Source organism: Phyllobates terribilis, unplaced genomic scaffold (genome assembly GCF_046119375.1).
Source record: "Phyllobates terribilis strain yellow unplaced genomic scaffold, ASM4611937v1 Scaffold_1__5_contigs__length_1240528914, whole genome shotgun sequence".
NCBI lineage: Eukaryota > Metazoa > Chordata > Amphibia > Anura > Dendrobatidae > Phyllobates > Phyllobates terribilis.
Window position 1 is genome coordinate 107,326,355 of NW_027362761.1, and position 21,575 is coordinate 107,347,929.

The following is a 21,575-nucleotide window of genomic DNA, read 5'->3' on the forward strand; positions in this document are numbered from 1 at the left end:
CAAATAACTATTAGAGTACAATTGAAAGGTTTTTGTACAAACTGCCTATGATAACAGTATATTTTTAAAAAAATAAAAAACTCAAACTGCACTCAAAATGCATGTTCCAAATTATTATGCACAGCAGCATTTTCAACCTTTTCATTTTAATAAAGAACAAAAAAATGGTTATTTTTGAAATTATAAGCATTAGCAGGTTATTACAAACTGAAATCAAACAGTTTTCAACTCAAAATTTTATTCTAGGTGATGTTACATTTGCACATAGGACCCCTTGTTCGAAAGGAGCTTCTGAACTCTCTCGTCCATTGAATTTGTCAGGTTTTGGATGGTTTCTGCTTTAATTGTTTTGCATGAGGACAGAATACCCTCCCAGAGCTGTTGCTTAGATGTGAACTGCCTCCCACCATCATAGACACTCCTTTTGATGATGCTCCAGAGGTTCTCAATGGGGTTGAGGTCAGGGGAGCATGGGTGCCACACCATAAGTTTGTCTCCTTTTATGCCCATAGCAGCCAGAGATGCAGATGTGTTATGTGCAGCATGAGACGGGGCATTATCATGCATGAAAATGATCTTGCTGCGGAATGCACGGTTCTTCTTCTTGAACCATGGAAGGAAGTGCTGTTTGAGAAACTCAACATACATTATGGAGTTCATCTTTACCCCTTCAGGGATTCTAAAAGGGCCGACAATCTCTCTACCCATGATTCCAGCCCAAAACATTACTCCACCTCCTCCTTGTTAGCGCCGTAGCCGTGTTTGCATGGGGTGTCCATCAACCAGCCATCCTCCACTCCATCCATCTGGACCATCGAGATCATTTCATGCATGATAATGCCCCGTCTCATGCTGCACATAACACATCTGCATCTCTGGTTGCTATGGGCATAAAAGGGGACAAACTTATGGTGTGGCACCCATGCTCCCCTGACCTCAACCCCATTGAGAACCTCTGGAGCATCATCAAAAGGAGTGTCTATGATGGCGGGAGGCAGTTCACATCTAAGCAACAGCTCTGGGAGGGTATTCTGTCCTCATGCAAAACAATTAAAGCAGAAACCATCCAAAACCTGACAAATTCAATGGACGAGAGAGTTCAGAAGCTCCTTTCGAACAAGGGGTCCTATGTGCAAATGTAACATCACCTAGAATAAAGTTTTGAGTTGAAAACTGTTTGATCTCAGTTTGTAATAACCTGCTAATGCTTATAATTTCAAAAATGACCATTTTTTTGTTCTTTATTAAAATGAAAAGGTTGAAAACTCTGCTGTGCATAATAATTTGGAACATGCATTTTGAGTGCAGTTTGAGTGTTTTATTCTTTTTAAAATATACTGTTATCATAGGCAGTTTGTGCAAAAACCTTTCAATTGTACTCTAATAGTTATTTGACTGGAAAATTACAAGGACTGCAATTCATATAGGTAATTTGGGAAAATCTGAGAAAATATTATTTGCATAATAATTTGGAACACAGTGTAGACGGATCAGCTGCTAAAAGTCAAAAGTCTCCCTTGACATCTTCTGTCGGGGTAAAGTCGAGAATCCCACATACAAATTAAACTATCAGCTAATCCCGCTGATATTGGCAGGTTCAGCCGACTTTAGCTTTTATACCCAAATCACATGTGCCTTGTTTTTTGGAAACATTACTTGCTTTTAATAAAAAAATAAAATAAATTGGTAAAAACTATGTGTACATGCAGCCTAATATAAATTCTGGTAGGGTAAACTAAAGGTAAAATAGTATAATGTATTCAGTGCATGTATAATGCACATTGCCAGAGTAATCAATATTTTTAGACTCTGTTTAGTCATAATACTATAGTCTACTGTGTTCATTTATCCATGATTAAAGCATTTTAGGAAATAAACTACTTATTTATTCTGCATTGATTATTATATAGCGCCATGATATATCACAGCGCTTTACATACTTCATCATTACTGTCCCCATTGGGTCTCACAATCTAAATTCCCTGTCATTATGTCTTTGGAGTGTGAGAGCAAACCAGAGGACACGCAGGAAACAGACGCAAACTCTTTTACGATGTTGTCTTTGGTAGGATTTGAACCCAGTCCCTCAGCCAGGGTTGCCAACCATCCAGAAATTCCAAGAATGGCCGTAAAACTAGCAAACTTTTTTGACTTGTCCATCAAAAAAACAGATTTTTTTGAAGCTGGAGATACTTATACAGAATATTTTGACAGTAAATTGTCATAATTTTACAGTTTGCAGTGAATTCAGCTGATGATCTGTCTTCCGGTCAGAATTCTGGGCTGTAGACATGTATCACTTATAATCATGATGATTTATTATAGTTTTCCAACGTGTCTGTAAAAAATATTGTCTGTCCGTGATTTTTTGATAACCTGTCCAGAAAAAAAATGAAAAGTCATGTTGGTAACTGTCGTCACTAAATTTTGGGTCTTCTATCCTTTCTCGGAGAGAATGAAGACACAGGACAGGATGTTTGTGTCTAAACATACTCTAAAAACTTTATTACAAAACACAGGGCAAATATACACCCTAAAGGCAGGAAACGGATTTGCCATATATGGTTCGATTATACAGTTTAGCTGAACAAGCGAAAAAAGCTAGTTTCTGTATGCTTTAAAATATTTAATTAGAGTTATCTAGTTAGCAAGGTCATTTCATCTTTCTGCAAGAACACATTATTGCTACAAGAAGAAACATCTGGCCAGGGAGAATCACTTTATCTTCTCCCAAGGACACGCTATTGATACAAGAAGGAACATTCATAGCTGTTGTTTTCACCTAAAATAACTGTCAGACTTATATAGCATAGATGGGGCCTTTAAACTTGAGGGACTCCATCTTCTGCTATAACATTCCATCCTTTTGTTCCTTCATTTATCAATACGAATTTCTATGTTTTCTTTTAGTACAACGCTGAATACACATTAGAAAAAGCTTAAAAACCAAATAAACCGCAAGACACATTAGCAAAACCTGTAAAATAGCTTGTACTATACCAGCCAACCACCCACCAATACCTTTAAACCAATTTGCGGGATTTAGAAAGGAAAAGGTGTTTGCCCACCAGGAATCCTGATTCTTGAGGTTGGCCTCATCATAAAGTCTCCTTAATTTTACCACATCTTCCAACTTATGCTTCAGCGTCAGTACACTAGAATTGTCTATGTAATGACAGCATGCGGGCCCTATTATCTGGCACATCCCTCCTTGTGCTGCTGTTAAATAATCTAGTACAAGGGTATGTTGGTTCATGACAATAATCAATTGATTCTGTACTGCAAGAGATCCGTTAACTACTTCTAAAATATCCCAAATCTGATCATCAAGATAGTCCGTAGCTTCTACTAATTTATCCCACGTTTGTGTCAACATAGGGTATATAAACAATGCACTGAAAAATTTGTTTACCCCTCCCATTTGAACTATATGGGGTCTCCCACTTGGTCTTTCTTTATTGTCTGCTGATCGCTTATGCAGTGTATGTTTTGGGATAGACAAAGGATCTAGCTGGTCTGGAGTAACAATATAAGTTGCGGGGGTCAATCTGGCTAAGGTACAAGTTCCTGTTACTCCTACTGGGAGCCACTTGAGAGCCTTGTCTCCACATACCCAATACATGGATGCGGGGAGATTCCATAATGCTGAATGTTGCAGTATTAGACGGTGAACTAAATCAACAAACTTAGAAACATTTGACATCATACACCACCCAGGCTGCTGACCTAAGGGAGAACAATAGCCAGCAGCAGGATTGCCACATGTAGGTGCACCGTTCTGATAACTTGAGCTTTCATTACACTGTAAATTGCCAGGTATCTTGGCACAGGTATCACTTGTCCCGTTTTTAAAATAGACATTATTCACCCAATAAGAAGTGTGTAGATATCTTTCCAACAGGGAAGGTTTAAAGGCATCACTACTGCCTGAGGTGGGCTTGAAACTTACTTTTAACCCTTGTTGTGGTATCTTACCAAAATCAGTAATTTTTGTTTTGTTTCGGGGTACCCACTCCCCTCCTTTAAATGCTAAATACAACCTGGGAATTATTTGACCCGTCAGGTTCCCTTGCCACCACGGAAATTCTGTCCATCCTACTACGGGAATCCCAACAGTGGTATTCCACAGTCTCTGTGTGGCATTATTGGCCCAAGTATCTGAACAGTTCACCCAAAAGTTTATCTCTTCCCATGAGACTGGGACAGCGAGAAAGGGTATGCTAGTGGACGTCACAGGGGCATGTGTACATATCCAACAATTAGCAATGGTCTGGTTTTGCTCCTTTAGTCCATCGATTAGAGCAAGATGGTGTCTAATGAATCTATTGTCGTCTCCATCCATGGTGCCTAACCTAGTCCATGCACCTGTGGTCGCAAGTATGCAGGTAAGTATAAACAATGTCATCATTCTTTGTCCGCTGGTTCTCCTAGTATCTTTTTGCAATGGGACGCGTGGATCCAGGTCTCTTTTCCCTCTAGCTTAACGGCTGTACTTGTGGTCAGCAGAAGTTGAAAGGGTCCGTCAAACCGTGGATCTAGGCTTTTCCTCACGTGTCTTTTTATAACCACCCAGTCTCCAGGTTGCAGCGTATGGCTGCTAGAGTCTTGATCTGGATCTGGAAGAGAACTGAAGACATTATCATGTACTTGCTTAATCTTTTTGTGTAAAGCCCTCACATAGGAACTTAGCACATGGTTGTTCATTTCTAATGCTTGCGGATAGAAACACCCTAGGCTGGGTACGTTGCCAAACAATATCTCATATGGAGAGAGTCCAGTCTTTCTATTAGGCGTGTATCTTACTGAAAACAGAGCAAGTGGTAAACAGTCCGGCCATGGTTTTCCTGTCTCAGCCATGGCTTTCTGAATTTTTAATTTCAATGTCCCATTCAGTCTTTCCACTTTACCACTACTTTGTGGGTGATATGGGGTATGGAATGCTTGTTGAATTCCTAGAGCTGACATGACTTCATTCATTATTTCACCTGTGAAGTGTGTACCTCTGTCACTCTCAATTACCTCTGGTACCCCATACCTGCAGACCATCTCCGCAAGCAGTTTCTTTCCGGTTGCCGCAGCCGTGGCTTTGGCAATCGGGAAAGCCTCTGGCCATCCTGAGAACAAATCAATACAGACCAACACATATTCCCATGATCCTGACTTTGGCAGCTGAATATAATCAATTTGCAGTCTCTGGAATGGATAGAGGGGCCGGGGGGTGTGTTTGGGTGGTGTTTTAACTACTCTACCCTGATTATGTGTAGCACATATCATGCACCCTTGTACCAGGTTTTCAATACAGGTGGAGAATCCTGGTGCCACCCAATGTTTCTGCATCACACTCATCACACCCGTTTTAGATTGGTGTGTCGGCCCATGTAGTATCTGGGCAGCTGCTGGGTACAGTGCCCTTGGAAGGCATCGTCGTGTCCCTTTCCCCCATACCCCATTTGCTTCATTCAGGCATGCACCTTCCTTTAACCACTTATCGACCTCCTCCTTTTGAGCCTGAGCCTGCATTTGGGATAAGATGTCCTCCGACACAAAGGGGTTTTTAGGGGCACTTAACTGACGTACTGTTGACCCTTGTTGCGGCTTACAGGCTGCTGTTTTTGCCGCTGCATCTGCCATCGCGTTTCCTCTGCTTACCTGGTCGGTGCGTCTGGTATGTGCTCTTACCTTTATGACAGCTACTTGTTTGGGTAGTTGTAGCGCATCAATTAACTGCTGGACCGCATCAGCATTCTTAATGGGGTGTCCTGCTGCCGTCAGGAAACCTCTTGACTTCCATATTGGACCAAAATCATGCAAATGCGTACCTAGAATCTGTGTAAATGTTAACAATACTACCTTCCGCTAGTTTACAGGCCTCCGTTAGGGCCCTAAGTTCAGCTTCTTGAGCCGACTGGTGTGGGAGCATTGGTTCTGCCTTGATTACTGCATTGAGGGAGACAACTGCATATCCAGTATGGAAGGTATCTGAATCGTCCTGATGACGGGATCCATCTACAAAAAAATTCAAAATCTGCATTTTGTAATTCATATTCAAATACAGTAGGTAAACCTGCCGTTTCTTGTGCCATCATTTGTACACAGTCATGAGGAACTTCCTCTCTTGGATCTTCCTTAAAAAGCACAGTACCTGACTCCTCCTTTAGATCCGAGAGAGGTAACAAAGTTGCTGGATTCAGGGTAGTACACCTCTGTAAAGAAACATTAGGAGGCATTAACAGTGCACATTGTAACCTAAGATGACGTGCTGCTGAGAGGTGAGCGGGTTGCACTTGATTCAATATAGTGTAGACATCATGAGGTGTTAGAACGGTGAGCGGGTGGTCAAGAACAATGTCTGCGGATTTATGGAGTAATAGTCCAACAGCATGCAGAGCACGTACGCAAGATGGTGCACCTCTGGCTACCGCATCCAATCTGCCACTAAAGTAGGCAACAGGTCTCTGATTATCACCGTGTGTTTGAGTTAAAACTCCTGCTGCATGTCCAGCTTGTTCATGAAGGTACAGAGTAAATGGGAGCTCATAATTAGGGGTACCCAAAGCTGGAGCGGCCAAAATACGGTTCTTGAGAGAATAAAAACAGTCTATTGCCTCTGATGTTAGTACAAAAGGTGTTGGGGTAAGACAGTCATAGAGGGGCTGCATTAAAACAGAGAGGGCATGAATCCACTGTCTGCAATAGGAAACAAGTCCAAGAAAAGTTCTGAGGGCTGCAACATTAATGGGGATGGTGAATGCCTGTACTGCTTGTTTGCGTGCATTTGTTAAATGACGAGCTCCTGGTGTAATGCAATGTCCCAAAAAGGTGACTGAAGATTTACAAAACTGAAGCTTATCTTTCGATGCCTTGCAGCCAGCGTGATAGAGAAACAACATAAGCGATATAGTTGCACTATGGCATTGTTTCCTGGAGGGGGCACAAATGAGCAGGTCATCGACATATTGCAAAACAACGATATGTGGTTCAGACCATCCCTCCAGTATTTCCTGCAGACTTGCAGTGTACATTGTGGGTGAATTCTGGGCACCCTGTGGCAACACTGTCCATGTATATTGACTACCCTGGAATGTGAAAGCAAACAGGTACTGGCAGTCAGGATGTAATGGTACACTGAAAAATGCATTTGCCAAATCAACCACTGAAAAGCAAAGAGAGTTAGAAGGTATCTGTGACAGAAGAGTATGTGGGTTGGGCACAACTGGTGTTAGAAGTTCTGTGGCTTTGTTAACCAACCGAAGGTCATGGACCATTCTACAGTCATATGAAAAAGTTTGGGCACCCCTATTATTCTTAAGCTTAATGTTTTCTAAAAATTGGTGTTTTTGCAACAGCTATTTCAGTTTGATATATGTAATAACTGTTGGACACAGTAATGTTTCTGCCTTGAAATGAGGTTTATTGTACTAACAGAAAATGTGCAATCTGCATTCAAACAAAATTTGACAGGTGCATAAGTATGGGCACCCTTATCATTTTCTTGTTTTAAATACTCCTACCTACTTTTTACTGACTTACTAAAGCACTTTTTTTGGTTTTGTAACCTCATTGAGCTTTGAACTTCATAGCCAGGTGTATGCAATCATGAGAAAAGCTACTTAAAGTGGCCACTTGCAAGTTGTTCTCCTGTTTGAAGCTCCACTGAAGAGTGCCATCATGGGCTCCTCAAAACAACTGTCAAATGATCTGAAAACAAAGATTATTCAACATAGTTGTTCAGGGGAAGGATACAAAAAGCTGTCTCAGAGATTTAACCTCTCAGTTTCCACTGTGAGGAACATAGTAAGGAAATGGAAGAACACAGGGACAGTTCTTGTTAAGGCCAGAAGTGGCAGGCCAAGAAAAACTTCAGAAAGGCAGAGAAGAAGAATGGTGAGATCAGTCAAGGACAATCCTCAGACCACCTCCAGAGAGCTGCAGCATCAACTTGCTGCAGATGGTGTCACTGTGCATCGGTCAACTATACAACGCACTTTGCACAAGGAGAAGCTGTATGGGAGAGTGATGCGAAAGAAGCCGTTTCTGCAAGCACGCCACAAACAGAGTCGGCTGAGGTATGCAAAAGCACATTTGGAGAAGCCAATTTCTTTTTGGAAGAAGGTCCTATGGACTGATGAAACCAAGATTGAGTTGTTTGGTCATACAAAAAGGCGTTATGCATGGTGGCAAAAAACACAGCATTCCAAGAAAAACACTTGCTACCCACAGTAAAATTTGGTGGAGGTTCCATCATGCTTTGGGGCTGTGTGGCCAATGCCGGCACCGGGAATCTTCTTAAAGTTGAGGGACGCATGGATTCCACTCAGTATCAGCAGATTCTTGACAATAATTTTCAAGAATCAGTGATAAAGTTGAAGTTACGCAGGGGATGGATCTTTCAGCAAGACAATGATCCAAAACACCGCTCCAAATCTACTCAGGCATTCATGCAGAGGAACAATTACATTGTTCTGGAATGGCCATCCCAGTCCCCAGACCTGAATATCATTGAACATCTGTGGGATCATTTGAAGGGGGCTGTCCATGCTCGGCGACCATCAAACTTAACTGAACTGGAATTGTTTTGTAAAGAGGAATGGTCAAAAATACCTTCATCCAGGATCCAGGAACTCATTAAAAGCTACAGGAAGCGACTAGAGGCTGTTATTTTTGCAAAAGGAGGATCTACTAAATATTAATGTCACTTTTCTGGTGAGGTGCCCATATTTATGCACCTGTCAAATTTTGTTTGAATACAGATTGCACATTTTCTGTTAGTACAATAAACCTCATTTCAAGGCAGAAACATTACTGTGTCCAACAGTTATTACATATATCAAACTGAAATAGCTGTTGCAAAAACACCAATTTTTATAAAACATTAAGCTTAAGATTAATAGGGGTGCCCAAACTTTTTCATATGACTGTATATGCGGCTGGTTGTCCTGGCACACTCTTTTTCTTTACTGGGAACAGGGGAGTGTTGCAAGGGGACTGGGTTTTGACTAGGACTCCTCTCTGTAGTAATTTTTGGACCTGCTGGGCTATGGCATTCTCCTGAGCCGAGCTAAGGGGATACTGCCTCTGTTGAGGCAAGATGGCTCCTGGTTTTAATTTCACCATTACTGGTTGAACTCTTAACCTACCAACATCTGTTTTGTCTGAGGCCCAAAAATCATGTGGTACAGCCTGCTCCAATATCGGGGGAAACTCATTTGTCTCTTCTATGCTGGCAATATCTAGTGACATAATTTTGCAAAGGGTACTTGGTTTTAAACCTGGGGTCATGGTGACAGTGCCATCGGGATGATACTCAATATGTGCTTGTAATTGGGACAACACATCATTTCCCGAAAGGTTACATTGGCCTCAGGGCGATACCATGAGCTGGCTATGTACAGTAGCTCCTTGAATTTGCAGGGGAATTCTTTTAGTGACAGGAAGCAGGACAGACGGGGAATTGAAGGGGGTGGCAATGACATGATGTGAAAAATCAGTGTCAGTGTATGGCCAATCACCTTGCGTAATTACTGAATTGTCGGCGCCTGTATCTACTTGGAAATCGATTTCATGTCCCCCTGGTAGGTTCACCTGCACTATACAACTGGGAGTTGGGGGTAAGGAGATGAGGGGGTTCATGTGCAAGCTACCCTCATCCTATGGGGGCGTTGTTTGGTCGGCTGGAGGACCCGTACTCTGAGCATTTGGATACAGGTTGGTCCTACAGTTCTTTCTAAAATGTCCTGGCTTTTTACATCCGTAACACAGTTTCTGTCCTCCTCCTTCAGTCCGTCCTCTGCCTCTGTTGTTTCTGGGGGTCGTCTCTACTATATGTATTCTGGCAGCTCTTTTTGCCTGCGCTATGTCATGCTGTGCCCCCTGAGCTATTCTAGCTAAATCTTCTGCCTTCACTGATCTCCAGTCCGGTCTACTTGCTTTTACCTTCTCTGCAATCTCTTTCTTTAGTCCATTCATGAAAGCACTTGCTAATACCCTCTCACTAGTCTTATTCCTGGGGTTGAACCCCATTTCTGACCAGGTTTTCTTTAGTGCATAGAAATAATCCTTAGGATCTTCCTCCTTTCCCTGCACTCTATCTTCTAGTGTAACTTGCTTTTCTGCTTGCCTGTCTTGACATGCTTTTACCAACGCTGCTGCGAATAGGACTCCAGCTGCTGCATCATTAGATTCTGCATCTATGGGTCCGGTCCTATTGGCATACTGTTTTTTTGTCTCATCTATCAACCTATCATGGCGGGCTTCATCTGCCAATTTTCCCTTAATTACCCCCTGCAGATCTATTCTAGTGGCATGATACGTATCCTGTATGGTGGTGATCATTCTAGCGAAACCCATAGGGGACTGGGATGGGTCTGGCAGCTGGGAGATCAGTGCCAACTGCTCTGAAGGACTCCATAGTCTATACATTAACATTGTACGAGCTTCCTGACCTGGAACCACTGCATCCCCCCCTGCTGCTGCTCCCGGTGCTCCTGGCACAACTACCGTCCTCATTGGGAATTGTCTAGCTGGGTGGGGTCTCTGTCCTCCACATGCCACACAGATGTCTACTGTCAAGGGATTCTGCTGTCCACATCTGGGGCAAACCCAACATTTAGGTTCCTGGGAATTCTGGTACTGGGGTGGGGGTGACGTCGGGAGCGGACAGTGGGGGTGACGTCGGGAGCGGACAAGGAGGAAAATCTGTCATTCCAGTTTTTGTCAGTCTGTAACGTCCATCTCCTAATTCTTCAATCTTTCCTTCAAAATAAGCGCATGCATTCATCCATACATCCACTGTCTCCAACAGACCCTTATCTTTCAGCCATCCATGATAAGAGTTAAAGAAGGATTTCCATTTCTCTCCATTCATCTCTCCATTCTCATTCATTCCCGCTTTACACAATATTTTGTCAATTCCAATCAGTGCCTGTTTCCCTTCTCTGCGTACCACTAAGTCTTTGGCTATAATGCCTTCCTTGGCATTTTGGTTCCCCATTTTTTTTTCGGTTCTCCTCACCTAGAAGAGACTCCTCAGTCACTTAGACAATGGTCACTTAGACAATGGGCCACAAAGGTTTCTGAACCATTCCACTACTAGCCTTCTAGGACTTATACGCCAACCAGAAAAACAGACCAAAAACACCAATCCCGAGACACACCCACACCACAATCATCGGATCCATACTTTCATTCTTAAATTCTCCAAAGGATAGAAGGCAGGACTGTCAATTTATCTGAGGGATTCTACTGGTTCAAAGGGACCCGAGCCAGACAACAATCTGTTGAATTACCTGGGGAGCCGACCACTCGGGGGTGAGGGAGTCTCTTCTATGCAGTGATATAATTAGGTAGAATATAACAGTTATTCTTACCTCAGCGCTGTATATGTCACCAACAGAGAGCTTCACTTGTCCCACGTCTCGGACCGGTCGAGCACCCTTGGGTAGATTAACTCAAGGTCCCTGTTCGAGGCGCCAGCTGTCGTCACTGAATTTTGGGTCTTCTATCCTTTGGATTACGAGCTTGGAGAGAATGAAGACACAGGACAGGATGTTTGTGTCTAAACATACTCTAAAAACTTTATTACAAAACACAGGGCTAATATACACCCTAAAGGCAGGAAACGGATTTGCCATATATGGTTCGATTATACAGTTTAGCTGAACAAGCGAAAAAAGCTAGTTTCTGTATGCTTTAAAATATTTAATTAGACTTTTCTAGTTAGCAAGGTCATTTCATCTTTCTGCAAGAACACATTATTGCTACAAGAAGAAACATCTGGCCAGGGAGAATCACTTTATCTTCTCCCAAGGACACGCTATTGATACAAGAAGGAACATTCATAGCTGTTGTTTTCACCTAAAATAACTGTCAGACTTATATAGCATAGATGGGGCCTTTAAACTTGAGGGACTCCATCTTCTGCTATAACAGTAACCCTGTCCTTAGTGCTGCAACAGTGCTAACTACTGAGCCACCATGCAACCCAAATGTATCAGAACAGGTCCATCAAAGATCATGTAAAAACTAAAGCCAATTGAAACAGAGCCTTATTAGTTTTTAATAACTCCCTCCCTTCCCAATTTCTTTTGTTTAGTTATTATTTTACTCCTGTATATGGGAATGTAACTAATTCCTGACACAATACAGTGTGGATTCCATATGCTTAGCACTTTTGTGAAAAGCTCGAAATTAAGTTTAAGACTTTTTGGTTTTCTTGTAATCCTGTCTCACACTGTGCTGCCATTTTGTTCAGCTCACAATTGAATTGAATTAAATGCATTAACAGTATTAAATCTGCCCGCTCAAAATCTTTATTATCCACATGAACAATCTGTCCTGCCACCTGACTAAATAACCAACTTCTCCAACTTTATAAGCCCTGTAATAGAGTTAATGAGGTACTTATGGCATTTAGTCGGTGGTTTCTGTGTGGCATTAATCATTATTTAATTTTGTAAATCTCTTATACTGTTAATTCTTTATTTAAGGCTATACACTGTGAGATGGTCACAAATCAGCCCCAAGCTGAGCGTGACAACATCAATAAGTCACTGTGCACTATCCAAATTTTTTCAGACAGCCCCCTCTCTTTAATTGTTTTTCCACTTGCCTAGTGAATTTGGTCTTATTATACTTTAGCTTCCATGCACAATGTCCTTACTGTTGGTTAAAAGTCACATTTTGACAGTAGATCAGCCTCTGGCTCCGTGTCCAGCCTCAAATTTAACCAGCTTAACCGCAACACTGTCACTGCAGGAAAGTGCTTGTTACCAAAATAAGAAACCCTGCCCATGCCAATTTAACAATTTCCTGCCTGTTGTAGACGTGAACCAGTAGAATGTATTTGAGAAATTTGTTTTAATGTAAAACTGAAATTCATACATTCTGTTTCTATTTTGTGCATTTTACCCTAGTAAAAAATCTAAGAAAAAAAAGTACAAATTCTTCAAAATATTTTGTAAAACTGGATAAAGTTGACCCTTTCACGGAGAGGTTGAGCAGTTGGAAATCCTTTTGACATTGTACCACAGTTGAAGGTGATACAGATAATGCATTATGTTACTATTTACAGTCACAATCCTGGAAATTAGCAGCCAACAATATCTTTATTTTCACATCATCGCAGAATAGAGCGAGTACAATAATTCAGCTTGTGCCTTGCTGGTAGAATGACATTGTACATTTTTGTGCTATGAAACTTGGAAGATTTTCAAAGCACAAGCTAAACAAAATCCACCGCTTACTATTTCCTGCAGATTGTGCCAAGAAGGAAAAAAACAGTGAGCTCAAAGAGAGAACTAGAATAATGTAGATTGCTGCAAACTTTAGGAAACCATTCAGCCGGTAGATTTAGCTGCATCAAGGCAAAGTGTACATTCCAGGCAAATATCAGATTGGCCCGAAAGAGTTTTTGTGCTTTTGTTCCCTTCCAATTTGTCTGCAAATAGCCCTGAGTTACCGAACTTTAATTTTGCTTTATGTTTGTACAAGCCCCTGCTTTTTGATTGTGGCAGCGATTAAATGCTTTGTAGATCGTACAAGCTGCATTTTCTAGAATTTTATAAGCATGCATTTTTGAAATTCTATGCAAAATTTCTGTTATCTGGTTAAATAGTTGGTAAGTTAATGAAAACTAGTAGAACATTTTACAAAAAAATAAAATGATCACAAAGCAATTTCTATTCCGTTTTTTTAGAACTTTAATGCCCTCTTGGAAAAGGCTGTAAAATTGCCTCTAAATTTTTAGATGGCCCTAGGGCCATATCTCTGGAATCATATGGCGGATTTAAAAAAAAATAATAATAATAATACAAAGGATTACTTAAATGGGTGCTAACTACCTGCCTGTTCTACCTGGCACCTGATATTGCCTGTGATTCAGCTGCTCCTCCTCATCAGAACAGCTCTTCTGTTTCCAGGCTGCTCTGTTCACGGGACAGGACTGTCGATGTCCTGCTGATTGACATCCATCTCCCCGCAGTTGGGCAGCGGGGAACCAGCTGTCAATCAGAACAGAGCTGAATAGAAACCGATGTTCTGTTGATGTGAAGTCATCTGAAGCCGATTAATTGCCAGCAGAAGCTGTCGGCGCCCGTCACAACAGACAGGTAGTTATCAGCTACATGCCTGTTAGTTCTTAGACCCATAGTAAAAAAACGAAATAGTCCCGGATAACCCATTTAGGGGAGCAGAGAGAATTATATGAGAGAGAAAACCCGTCACTTTTGAACCGGTGACATGTTCTCTTGAAATGACAAAAACTCTGCTGATTGGCTAATTTAATATGTAAGGTTGGAGCGTCTCTGTGATTTTGAGCACAACAACACGTCACATGGCTAAATACAAGTGACATGGTAATAAATAAAGTGAACGTTATGTTGCAACTTGCTAGTCACCAGAAATCCAGAAAATGTGTGTCCCAAACCTCTGTTTAATCCCAGTCTAAAGTTAGGCAAGACCATACATTTTGCAATGATACAAATAATATTATATAATATATATGCATATATAACATGTATAAAGAATCAATTTTAATCAACATATTTGTTATTGTTTTATGCATTTCCTGTACAACGTGACAATTTCTGTACTAATTGCATTGGAATATGCAGATTGTATGGATTAATATATGTAGGCTAATATAAATGTGAGTCACACATGCACCTTCAGCTGAAAAAAGCTTTGCCACTTTCTCCGACTACTTAAAACGTTGCCTCATATTGTGGAGAGTGTTAAAGGATTTATGACCTTTTATTAAAAAGAAGTAAGGTGCTATATCTAAATGTAGGCAACCATTGAAAGAAAATTCAGTTTTAAGAGCAGAGTAGAATGTGGTTAGTATACCATGTACAGTCAGTAGACATGTCCAAGTTGTGATTCCCTTTCTGAAGCAGATTGGAGTCTTGCTTCACTTTTGTTAAACCATTAAAGAGCAACATGTTACAAATTAGTTGGTAAGCCTTAAAATGGATAGGTGAGTTCATAATAGGCTGGAACATTGTGCAGAACACACAGCTGCAGCACAGAACCTAAAACACTCATGTATGTCTCCTAGTATCAACTGCCTGGAACAGTATCCATCAAATGTGTGATCCAGATAAAGGATGTGCACCCCTATTTTATTACATGTGTTTAACTTTCTCCACATTTCTTTGGTTCTTAGTTGTTCCTGTTTTCATCATTAGAAACAGTAAGAGTAAAACTACAATCTGCATACGCTCATATAAAATGAAAGACGTCAAAGAATATTTGTCAAGATAAAAATAGACAGTCCTTAGTAGTTGGTAGCTTTTAACCTCTTCCTCTCAAAGTCAGATGTCACCTTCCTGACCAGGCCAAATTTTTCAAATCTGACCCTTATCACTTTATGTGGTAATAACTCTACAATGCTACCATATATCCCAGTGATTCTGTGATTATTTTTTCGTGACACATTGTTCTTTACATTAGTGTTAAATTTAGGTCAAAATGATTTGTATTTATTTCTGAAATTTGTTGAAAATTGAGAAAAAATTGCAGTCTTCAAACCTTGTGCTCTTAAATCAGACATTCATTTATCACAAAGTCATAAAAAATAACGCCTGTCACATTTCTATTTTATGTCAGCAAACTTGAAAGTTCCTTTTGGTGAAGATGTTGGAAATGTTTAGCAGCAATTTTTCAATTAGATTTACAAAACCTAATTTTTAGGGCCCGCTCTACATTTTAAGTGACTTTGAGCGGGCTGTCAGAAAACCCACAAAGGAGACCCTATTTCAAAAACTGCAAAGTATTCAGGAAGTTTGTTAACCCTTCAGGTGCTTCACAGGAATTAATGTGAAGTAGAAGGAAATAATGAAAAAAATAATTTCATGTTACTAAAATGTAGGTTTAGCCCCATATTTTTCATTTTCACAAGGGTTACAAGAGATATTTGATGCCACAATTTGTTGTGTAATTTCTCCTGAGTTTGCCAAATCCCTATACATGGTCAGAGATTAAAAATTGGGCAGAGCAGAGTTCAGCAGAGAAGGGAGCACTATTGGACTTTTTGAATGTCTCAAATATGTCATATTTTCAGAGCCCCTAAGGTGCCCAAACAGCCTAAACACTCCACAAGTAATCTCATTTGAGACACTACAGCCCTTGTGAAATTAATGTTGAGGTTGAGTGACCAGTTTTAACCAAATGGTTACAAAATTGTATAACATTCAGATGTAAAACCGAAAAATTATGTTTTTTCCTCCACAATATTTGTAATGCAAATTCTCCTCATTGTGCCAATACCCCATATGTAGTAATAAACCCCTGTTCAGGCACACAGCAGGGTTCATAAAGAAGGAGCTTTGTTCTTGAAATAGTTTGCAGGTGCCTTTTGTAGAGCCCCTAAAGTGCCAGAACAGCAGAAACCCTACATTTCATTGTGAACTCATCTATGAGTTTATTGGCAATTTTGACCATATAGATGTTTTCCAGAAAGAAGCAGTTGGTGATGCTGAGTGGAATTTGAAAATTTGCCAGTTTAGAGCCTAATAAAGAGCTTGTGCTTCTGGAGATATGAACTCTGTAAATTAAGTGGGCCCTCCCCGCTATAGTAACGCTAAACATCTGGATGCTAGTTGTAGTTTAGGAGCACTGTGGAACTTAGATGAGATATGGGGGTATTTGGATTTGTGAGTGCAGAGTTCACTGGATTTTGGGAGAACTTTTCTAGAGCCAGGGAGCTACCAGTAACATGGGAACCCACTATTTTTCCATTAACAGGTGGTGGACTTGAGTGGGTTATTTTTTGTGGATTGAAATGAAGCTTTTATTGGAACTATTTTGGGTTACATATCATATGGATCACTTTTAAAGCTAGGTCCACATTAATCCTGCACTTTGCTCTACCCTACTGCAGGCAGGGCATAATACATAACTGGGCAAAGAGGACACCCATCGGACTGGACCATCCAGATTTAATTACAGCATGGGAGCAATTAAAATGGTTTTGGGGGCATGAAGTGGGAGTCAGGAGATGATAGACACTTTGTGGACGCAGATACAGGTGGTGGCATTTGTTCAGAGATTCAAAAACTGATAACCGCTTCCCTTTAATTAAGTGAGATAAGCTTCTGTGACAAGTTATCAAAATGCGTTATTTGTCACGTTAAACTTGGCTACAGCTTTATGTGATTCAGTGGTACCCCACCGACAAAACCATTCACCATTCACTATTCACTATAAAGAAGCAGATGGACTAATTTTGGACTCCGAATGGCCTCTGTAATAGTGGTGTCTATCTTTTTAAAGGTACACTGAAGCAGGGTACACTGCATTTTTGTCCAAACCTAAAACCATGAGACACTACTGAGAAAGAGGCTGATAGAGTCTAAAGTAACTCCGGCCTTGTAATAATCCCATCAGGGATTTTGTCTGAACCACGCTTTTCAAAGATTTTGACAGAAACCCTGATGTAAGTGCTTTGCATAACGCACAGGTAATTGTGAAACAAGCCTTATTGTGATTTTTGGGAGACAGAATGAACAAATCAACAGCAGTATAGGTACTTTTTTTTCACTGTGTGGTAAACATGATAAAATGAATATATTCTTCAGGTCCAGATTTACAAATGCATGTCACAATTTTATTTTTAAAATATTTAGAAAACCAACTTTGTGTTGGTATATCACATAAAATCCCAATAAAATAAAGTCAAGTTTGTGAGTGTAACATGAAAAAATGTGGAAAAGATCATCGGGTATGAATAAAGCCACTGTATATTTTTTTATGTTTTGCAATATTTACACACTAAAAACTCTTTTATTGCTAAAAACAATATTTTTGCATTGCCATATTTTGAAAGCCATATTCATCTGCCGACAGAGCTGTGTGAGGGCTTGTTTTGTTTTGAAATGAGTTGAAGTTTTTATTGGTATCATTTTGGGGTACATAACATTTCTTTATTGCTTTTTATTCAGATTTTTGCATTTTAACATAATTTCAGGCAGCCAAAACGCACCCAACGATTTTGGCTGCCGTGATTATATGTTAAATATGTGCTGTAATGCTTTTATACATGCTTAGATCTTTAATCCCTTCATGACATATAACGTATATCTACGTCACATGTCGTGTCCCTGCCTTTGATGCATCTTTCCCCTTACATGATGACTGATTTAATCAGTCGTCATGTGACTTTAAGAGCCAAGGGTGGTGCTCCACCTGCGGCTGTTACCCAGGGATTTAAAGAGCGCCAGCTGGAAACGCGTCACTCATCCCACCCATCAGTGCCCCTGTCATGTGATCATGGGGCGTCAATGGGTTGTCACAACTGGAGGTCTGCTGAAGACCCCTGTACCTGTCATTATGATACTCCTATGAACGCCGGTGTTCAAAGGAGATTGTTATTTCTGCTATACATAGCAGTGCTGAAGCCCTGCTATGCATAGCCGAGGCGTTCGGACTATCGCAGCTTCAAGTCTCCTAAAGGGAATATTGAATAAAGTTAAATGTTTTTAAAAATATAAAAATGATTTAAAAAAACACAAATGTTCAAATCATTAAATCAAATCATCATACCCCATTAAAAGTAAAACAATTAAAAAAAATACACATCTTTGGCATCTCTGCTTTCAGAAATGTCTGATTCATCAAAATATAAAATAAATAAATTAATATGATCATTAAACAGCATAATGCGGAAAAATTTAAAATCAAGAATTACTTTTTTTTGGCCAGTGCAACATTGCAATGACAGGCGATCAAACCATCATATCTACCCCAACATTTCTTTCAAATTTCAGATTTTTTTTCCTCCATAAAAAACTATACATGTTTAGTATCTGCAAACTCATACTGACCTAGAGAATTATATCGCCAGGTCAATTTTACCGTATTGTGAACATGGTAAAAAAAAAAAAACAATTGTGGAATTTCAATTTTTTGTTACAGTTTCACCGCACTTTTCCCGTTTTCCAGTACACTGTATGGTAAAATCAATTGTGTCATTCAAGAGTACAACTCGTCCCACAAAAAACAATCACTCATGCTGCTATATTGATAGAAATATAAAAAAGTTATGGCTTTTGGAAGAAAGCGAGGAAAAAAATAAAATGGAAAATGGCTCAGTGGTGAAGGGGTTAAGACCTACCTCTCATCTCACAATGAAACAAGACTTCACATAATGAATCTTACGAAAAAAAGTTATGGATATTAAAATTATAAATGTGATTCTTTTGATTGTTTGGAAAAGTGCATAATAATAATGTTGTGTGTTATGTGTATGCCTTTATTTTATCTATGCTTGTTTTCATGTGTGTCTGTGTGTACATATCTGTGCCTAATGTGAATGTGCATATAAATGTGCTTGTGTGTACGCAGATGGGGCTTGGTGTAGTGGGGAGTGCAGGGCCCTTCACTGTCAATGTCCCCCCCTGTGCCAAAATACTAGTATGACAATGGGACAAAGTCTTTAGGTATCAGATCTTGGCATGTCTACAACAACAGCACTTATAAGTGAGTTTTTGGAAGAACTACAATACGAGAATTGCTGTATTGCATGATGTTCATGGTGTAGACTGTGTGATTTGTGCTGTACATGATTTTCTTTAGCTTTTACAATTTGTGAAGTTTTGGATAGATACATTGATAAAGTTGCCCACAAGTCATGGATCTCCTTTCAGTGTGATTCTGATGAAGAATTTCCTTGGCCACAATGAATTGTAAATAGCCTCTCGGGATTGGAACTGGATATATAAGTGGTGCTCTTTATCTGGAATTATCTCCTTTTACAATGCACTAACCCATCACAGTACCATTACCTTTTCTACTTTCAGCCATGAGATCACAGCTTTGCTTTTTTACTGGCGTTATCTTTATTTCATTATACATTTCAGGGCGCACTGTCAAGTCTTCACCATTATATTGTGAAATTTCTGTAATCCATTTGTACAATTGGTTGCAATTTCCTCCACTTTAGTCCTGATGTTTGCTTATTCTTTGCACATGTTCCTAGTCACCTAAATGAACAGTGTCAAGAAAGTGGTGCTAAGTTCACTAGTGCTCACATATGTGAGAGATTAATAGGCATGAATGCTGCTCATTTTTAGGATATTCTCTCCTTTGCGGACCCCCCAAATATGACACTTACTCTGGGTGATAAGGCTGGCTATGATTATTCTACTGAAAATTTCTCATTGATTTGGAATTTCTATCTGGCAGTGATAAAAATTGGAGCTGTCATGAAACTCATGACCACCGGTTTGTAAAAGACATCAACTATCTGTTTCCTTGCCTAATCTTTCAGCTATTTCATGGGAGTCAGATCAACAAATTGTTTTATAATTGGGTATACTTTAGAATGACTCTGATATATGTGGTGTAACATTTTCTGTTTAGATTAATCTGGAGTGGCATTAAACTCAGTATTTTCATTGTGATGTAAAGTTTTCTTTATTAGAGCCTTCAGCATTGACCGATAGGTTTTTCTATTAGCTTTTCCATTCTCTCTTTCCGTTTTTAAATTAGATTACGTAAGTAAATAGACGTGTACATGTCATTAATACAAGTTTTATGATGAAGCCAGATCAGTTTCTAGCAACTATCGCCTTTGCAAAGCTAGGTCAGATGTTTTTTTTCCAAGAACACTGTGGAAGAAATCAATTTAATTCAAAATCTTAATTAAAGATTAAATTACGGTAAACAAAAGGATAATACTGGAGAGAAACCCCTAAAAAATCACCTAAAAACATTGTAGGAAATCCCAAGCCTAGTTATAATCATGCATAATATATACACCCTAATGGGATGCACAGGTAACTCCTTAGATGCAAGCAATCTTAAAAAGCTTCACATGTAACACTATCCTAATTATTACCTATGGACATAGTGGGACAGGAGTTGGGCCAACCGCACAAGCACCTCGATGCGCATTTCGCTTCTTCTTTGTTTAGCCTATAAATATCTACTTCTGCTGTTTTAAAGCAGGTTGTGGTATTTCGAGGTAGCAGAAGAAAGATCAAATTTGCCAGTTTTGTAAATGCTTGTGAGACCTTATAGGATAAATTATTAGATTATAGGGGTTGTCTGATCTTAAGCTACAAGTCTGCAGTCACTCTATGTGACTGCAGACTTGTGAATCCTCACATCACGCGCTCTGCGCGCTATGAGAATTCGCTGGGAGCGAGCGGTCATATGACTGTAAGTATGCAATTTGCATATTTCCTGCCACATTCCGACTAGATTGTGTCCGACTTCACTCAATACACTAGCATTAAGTAAGCCCGCACACAGCTACTTGGCATGTGACCTCATGTATGCAAATCACATACTTGCGGTCACATGCCCACCATAGACATAGATTGGACAACTCCTTTAAGGTGTGTATAAACATGTACAGACAAATGTCTGAATGTTTTTGTTTCAGGAGCTTAGAGATATGGTAAAATGTCCTCATTTGACCAAGGTGTAAATAATCGTAGTAGGGTTAAAAAAGACAAACGTCCCTCAAGTTCAATCTATTGTTAATGTAGATCCAGAGCAAGGCAAAACAAACCTAGTGTTACAATTGATACATTTTATGGGAAAAACGACATACTATAGAAATAATAATAAATACC

The 21,575-nt window shown here is 39.9% G+C and overlaps 2 protein-coding genes across 4 annotated transcripts in view; one reads left to right on the top strand and one right to left on the bottom strand.

Annotated features, from left to right (window-relative positions):
* ADAMTSL1 (ADAMTS like 1) overlaps nt 1-21,575 on the top strand; it is a 1,187,598-nt gene that overhangs the window by 1,059,107 nt on the left and 106,916 nt on the right. The gene's annotated exons all lie outside the window — the stretch shown is intronic.
* LOC141165971 (syncytin-2-like) lies at nt 2,644-4,578 on the bottom strand. The gene has a single exon (XM_073652121.1). The coding sequence runs from the start codon at nt 4,406-4,408 to the stop codon at nt 2,882-2,884; it is 1,527 nt and encodes a 508-aa protein (XP_073508222.1). The 5' UTR covers nt 4,409-4,578; the 3' UTR covers nt 2,644-2,881.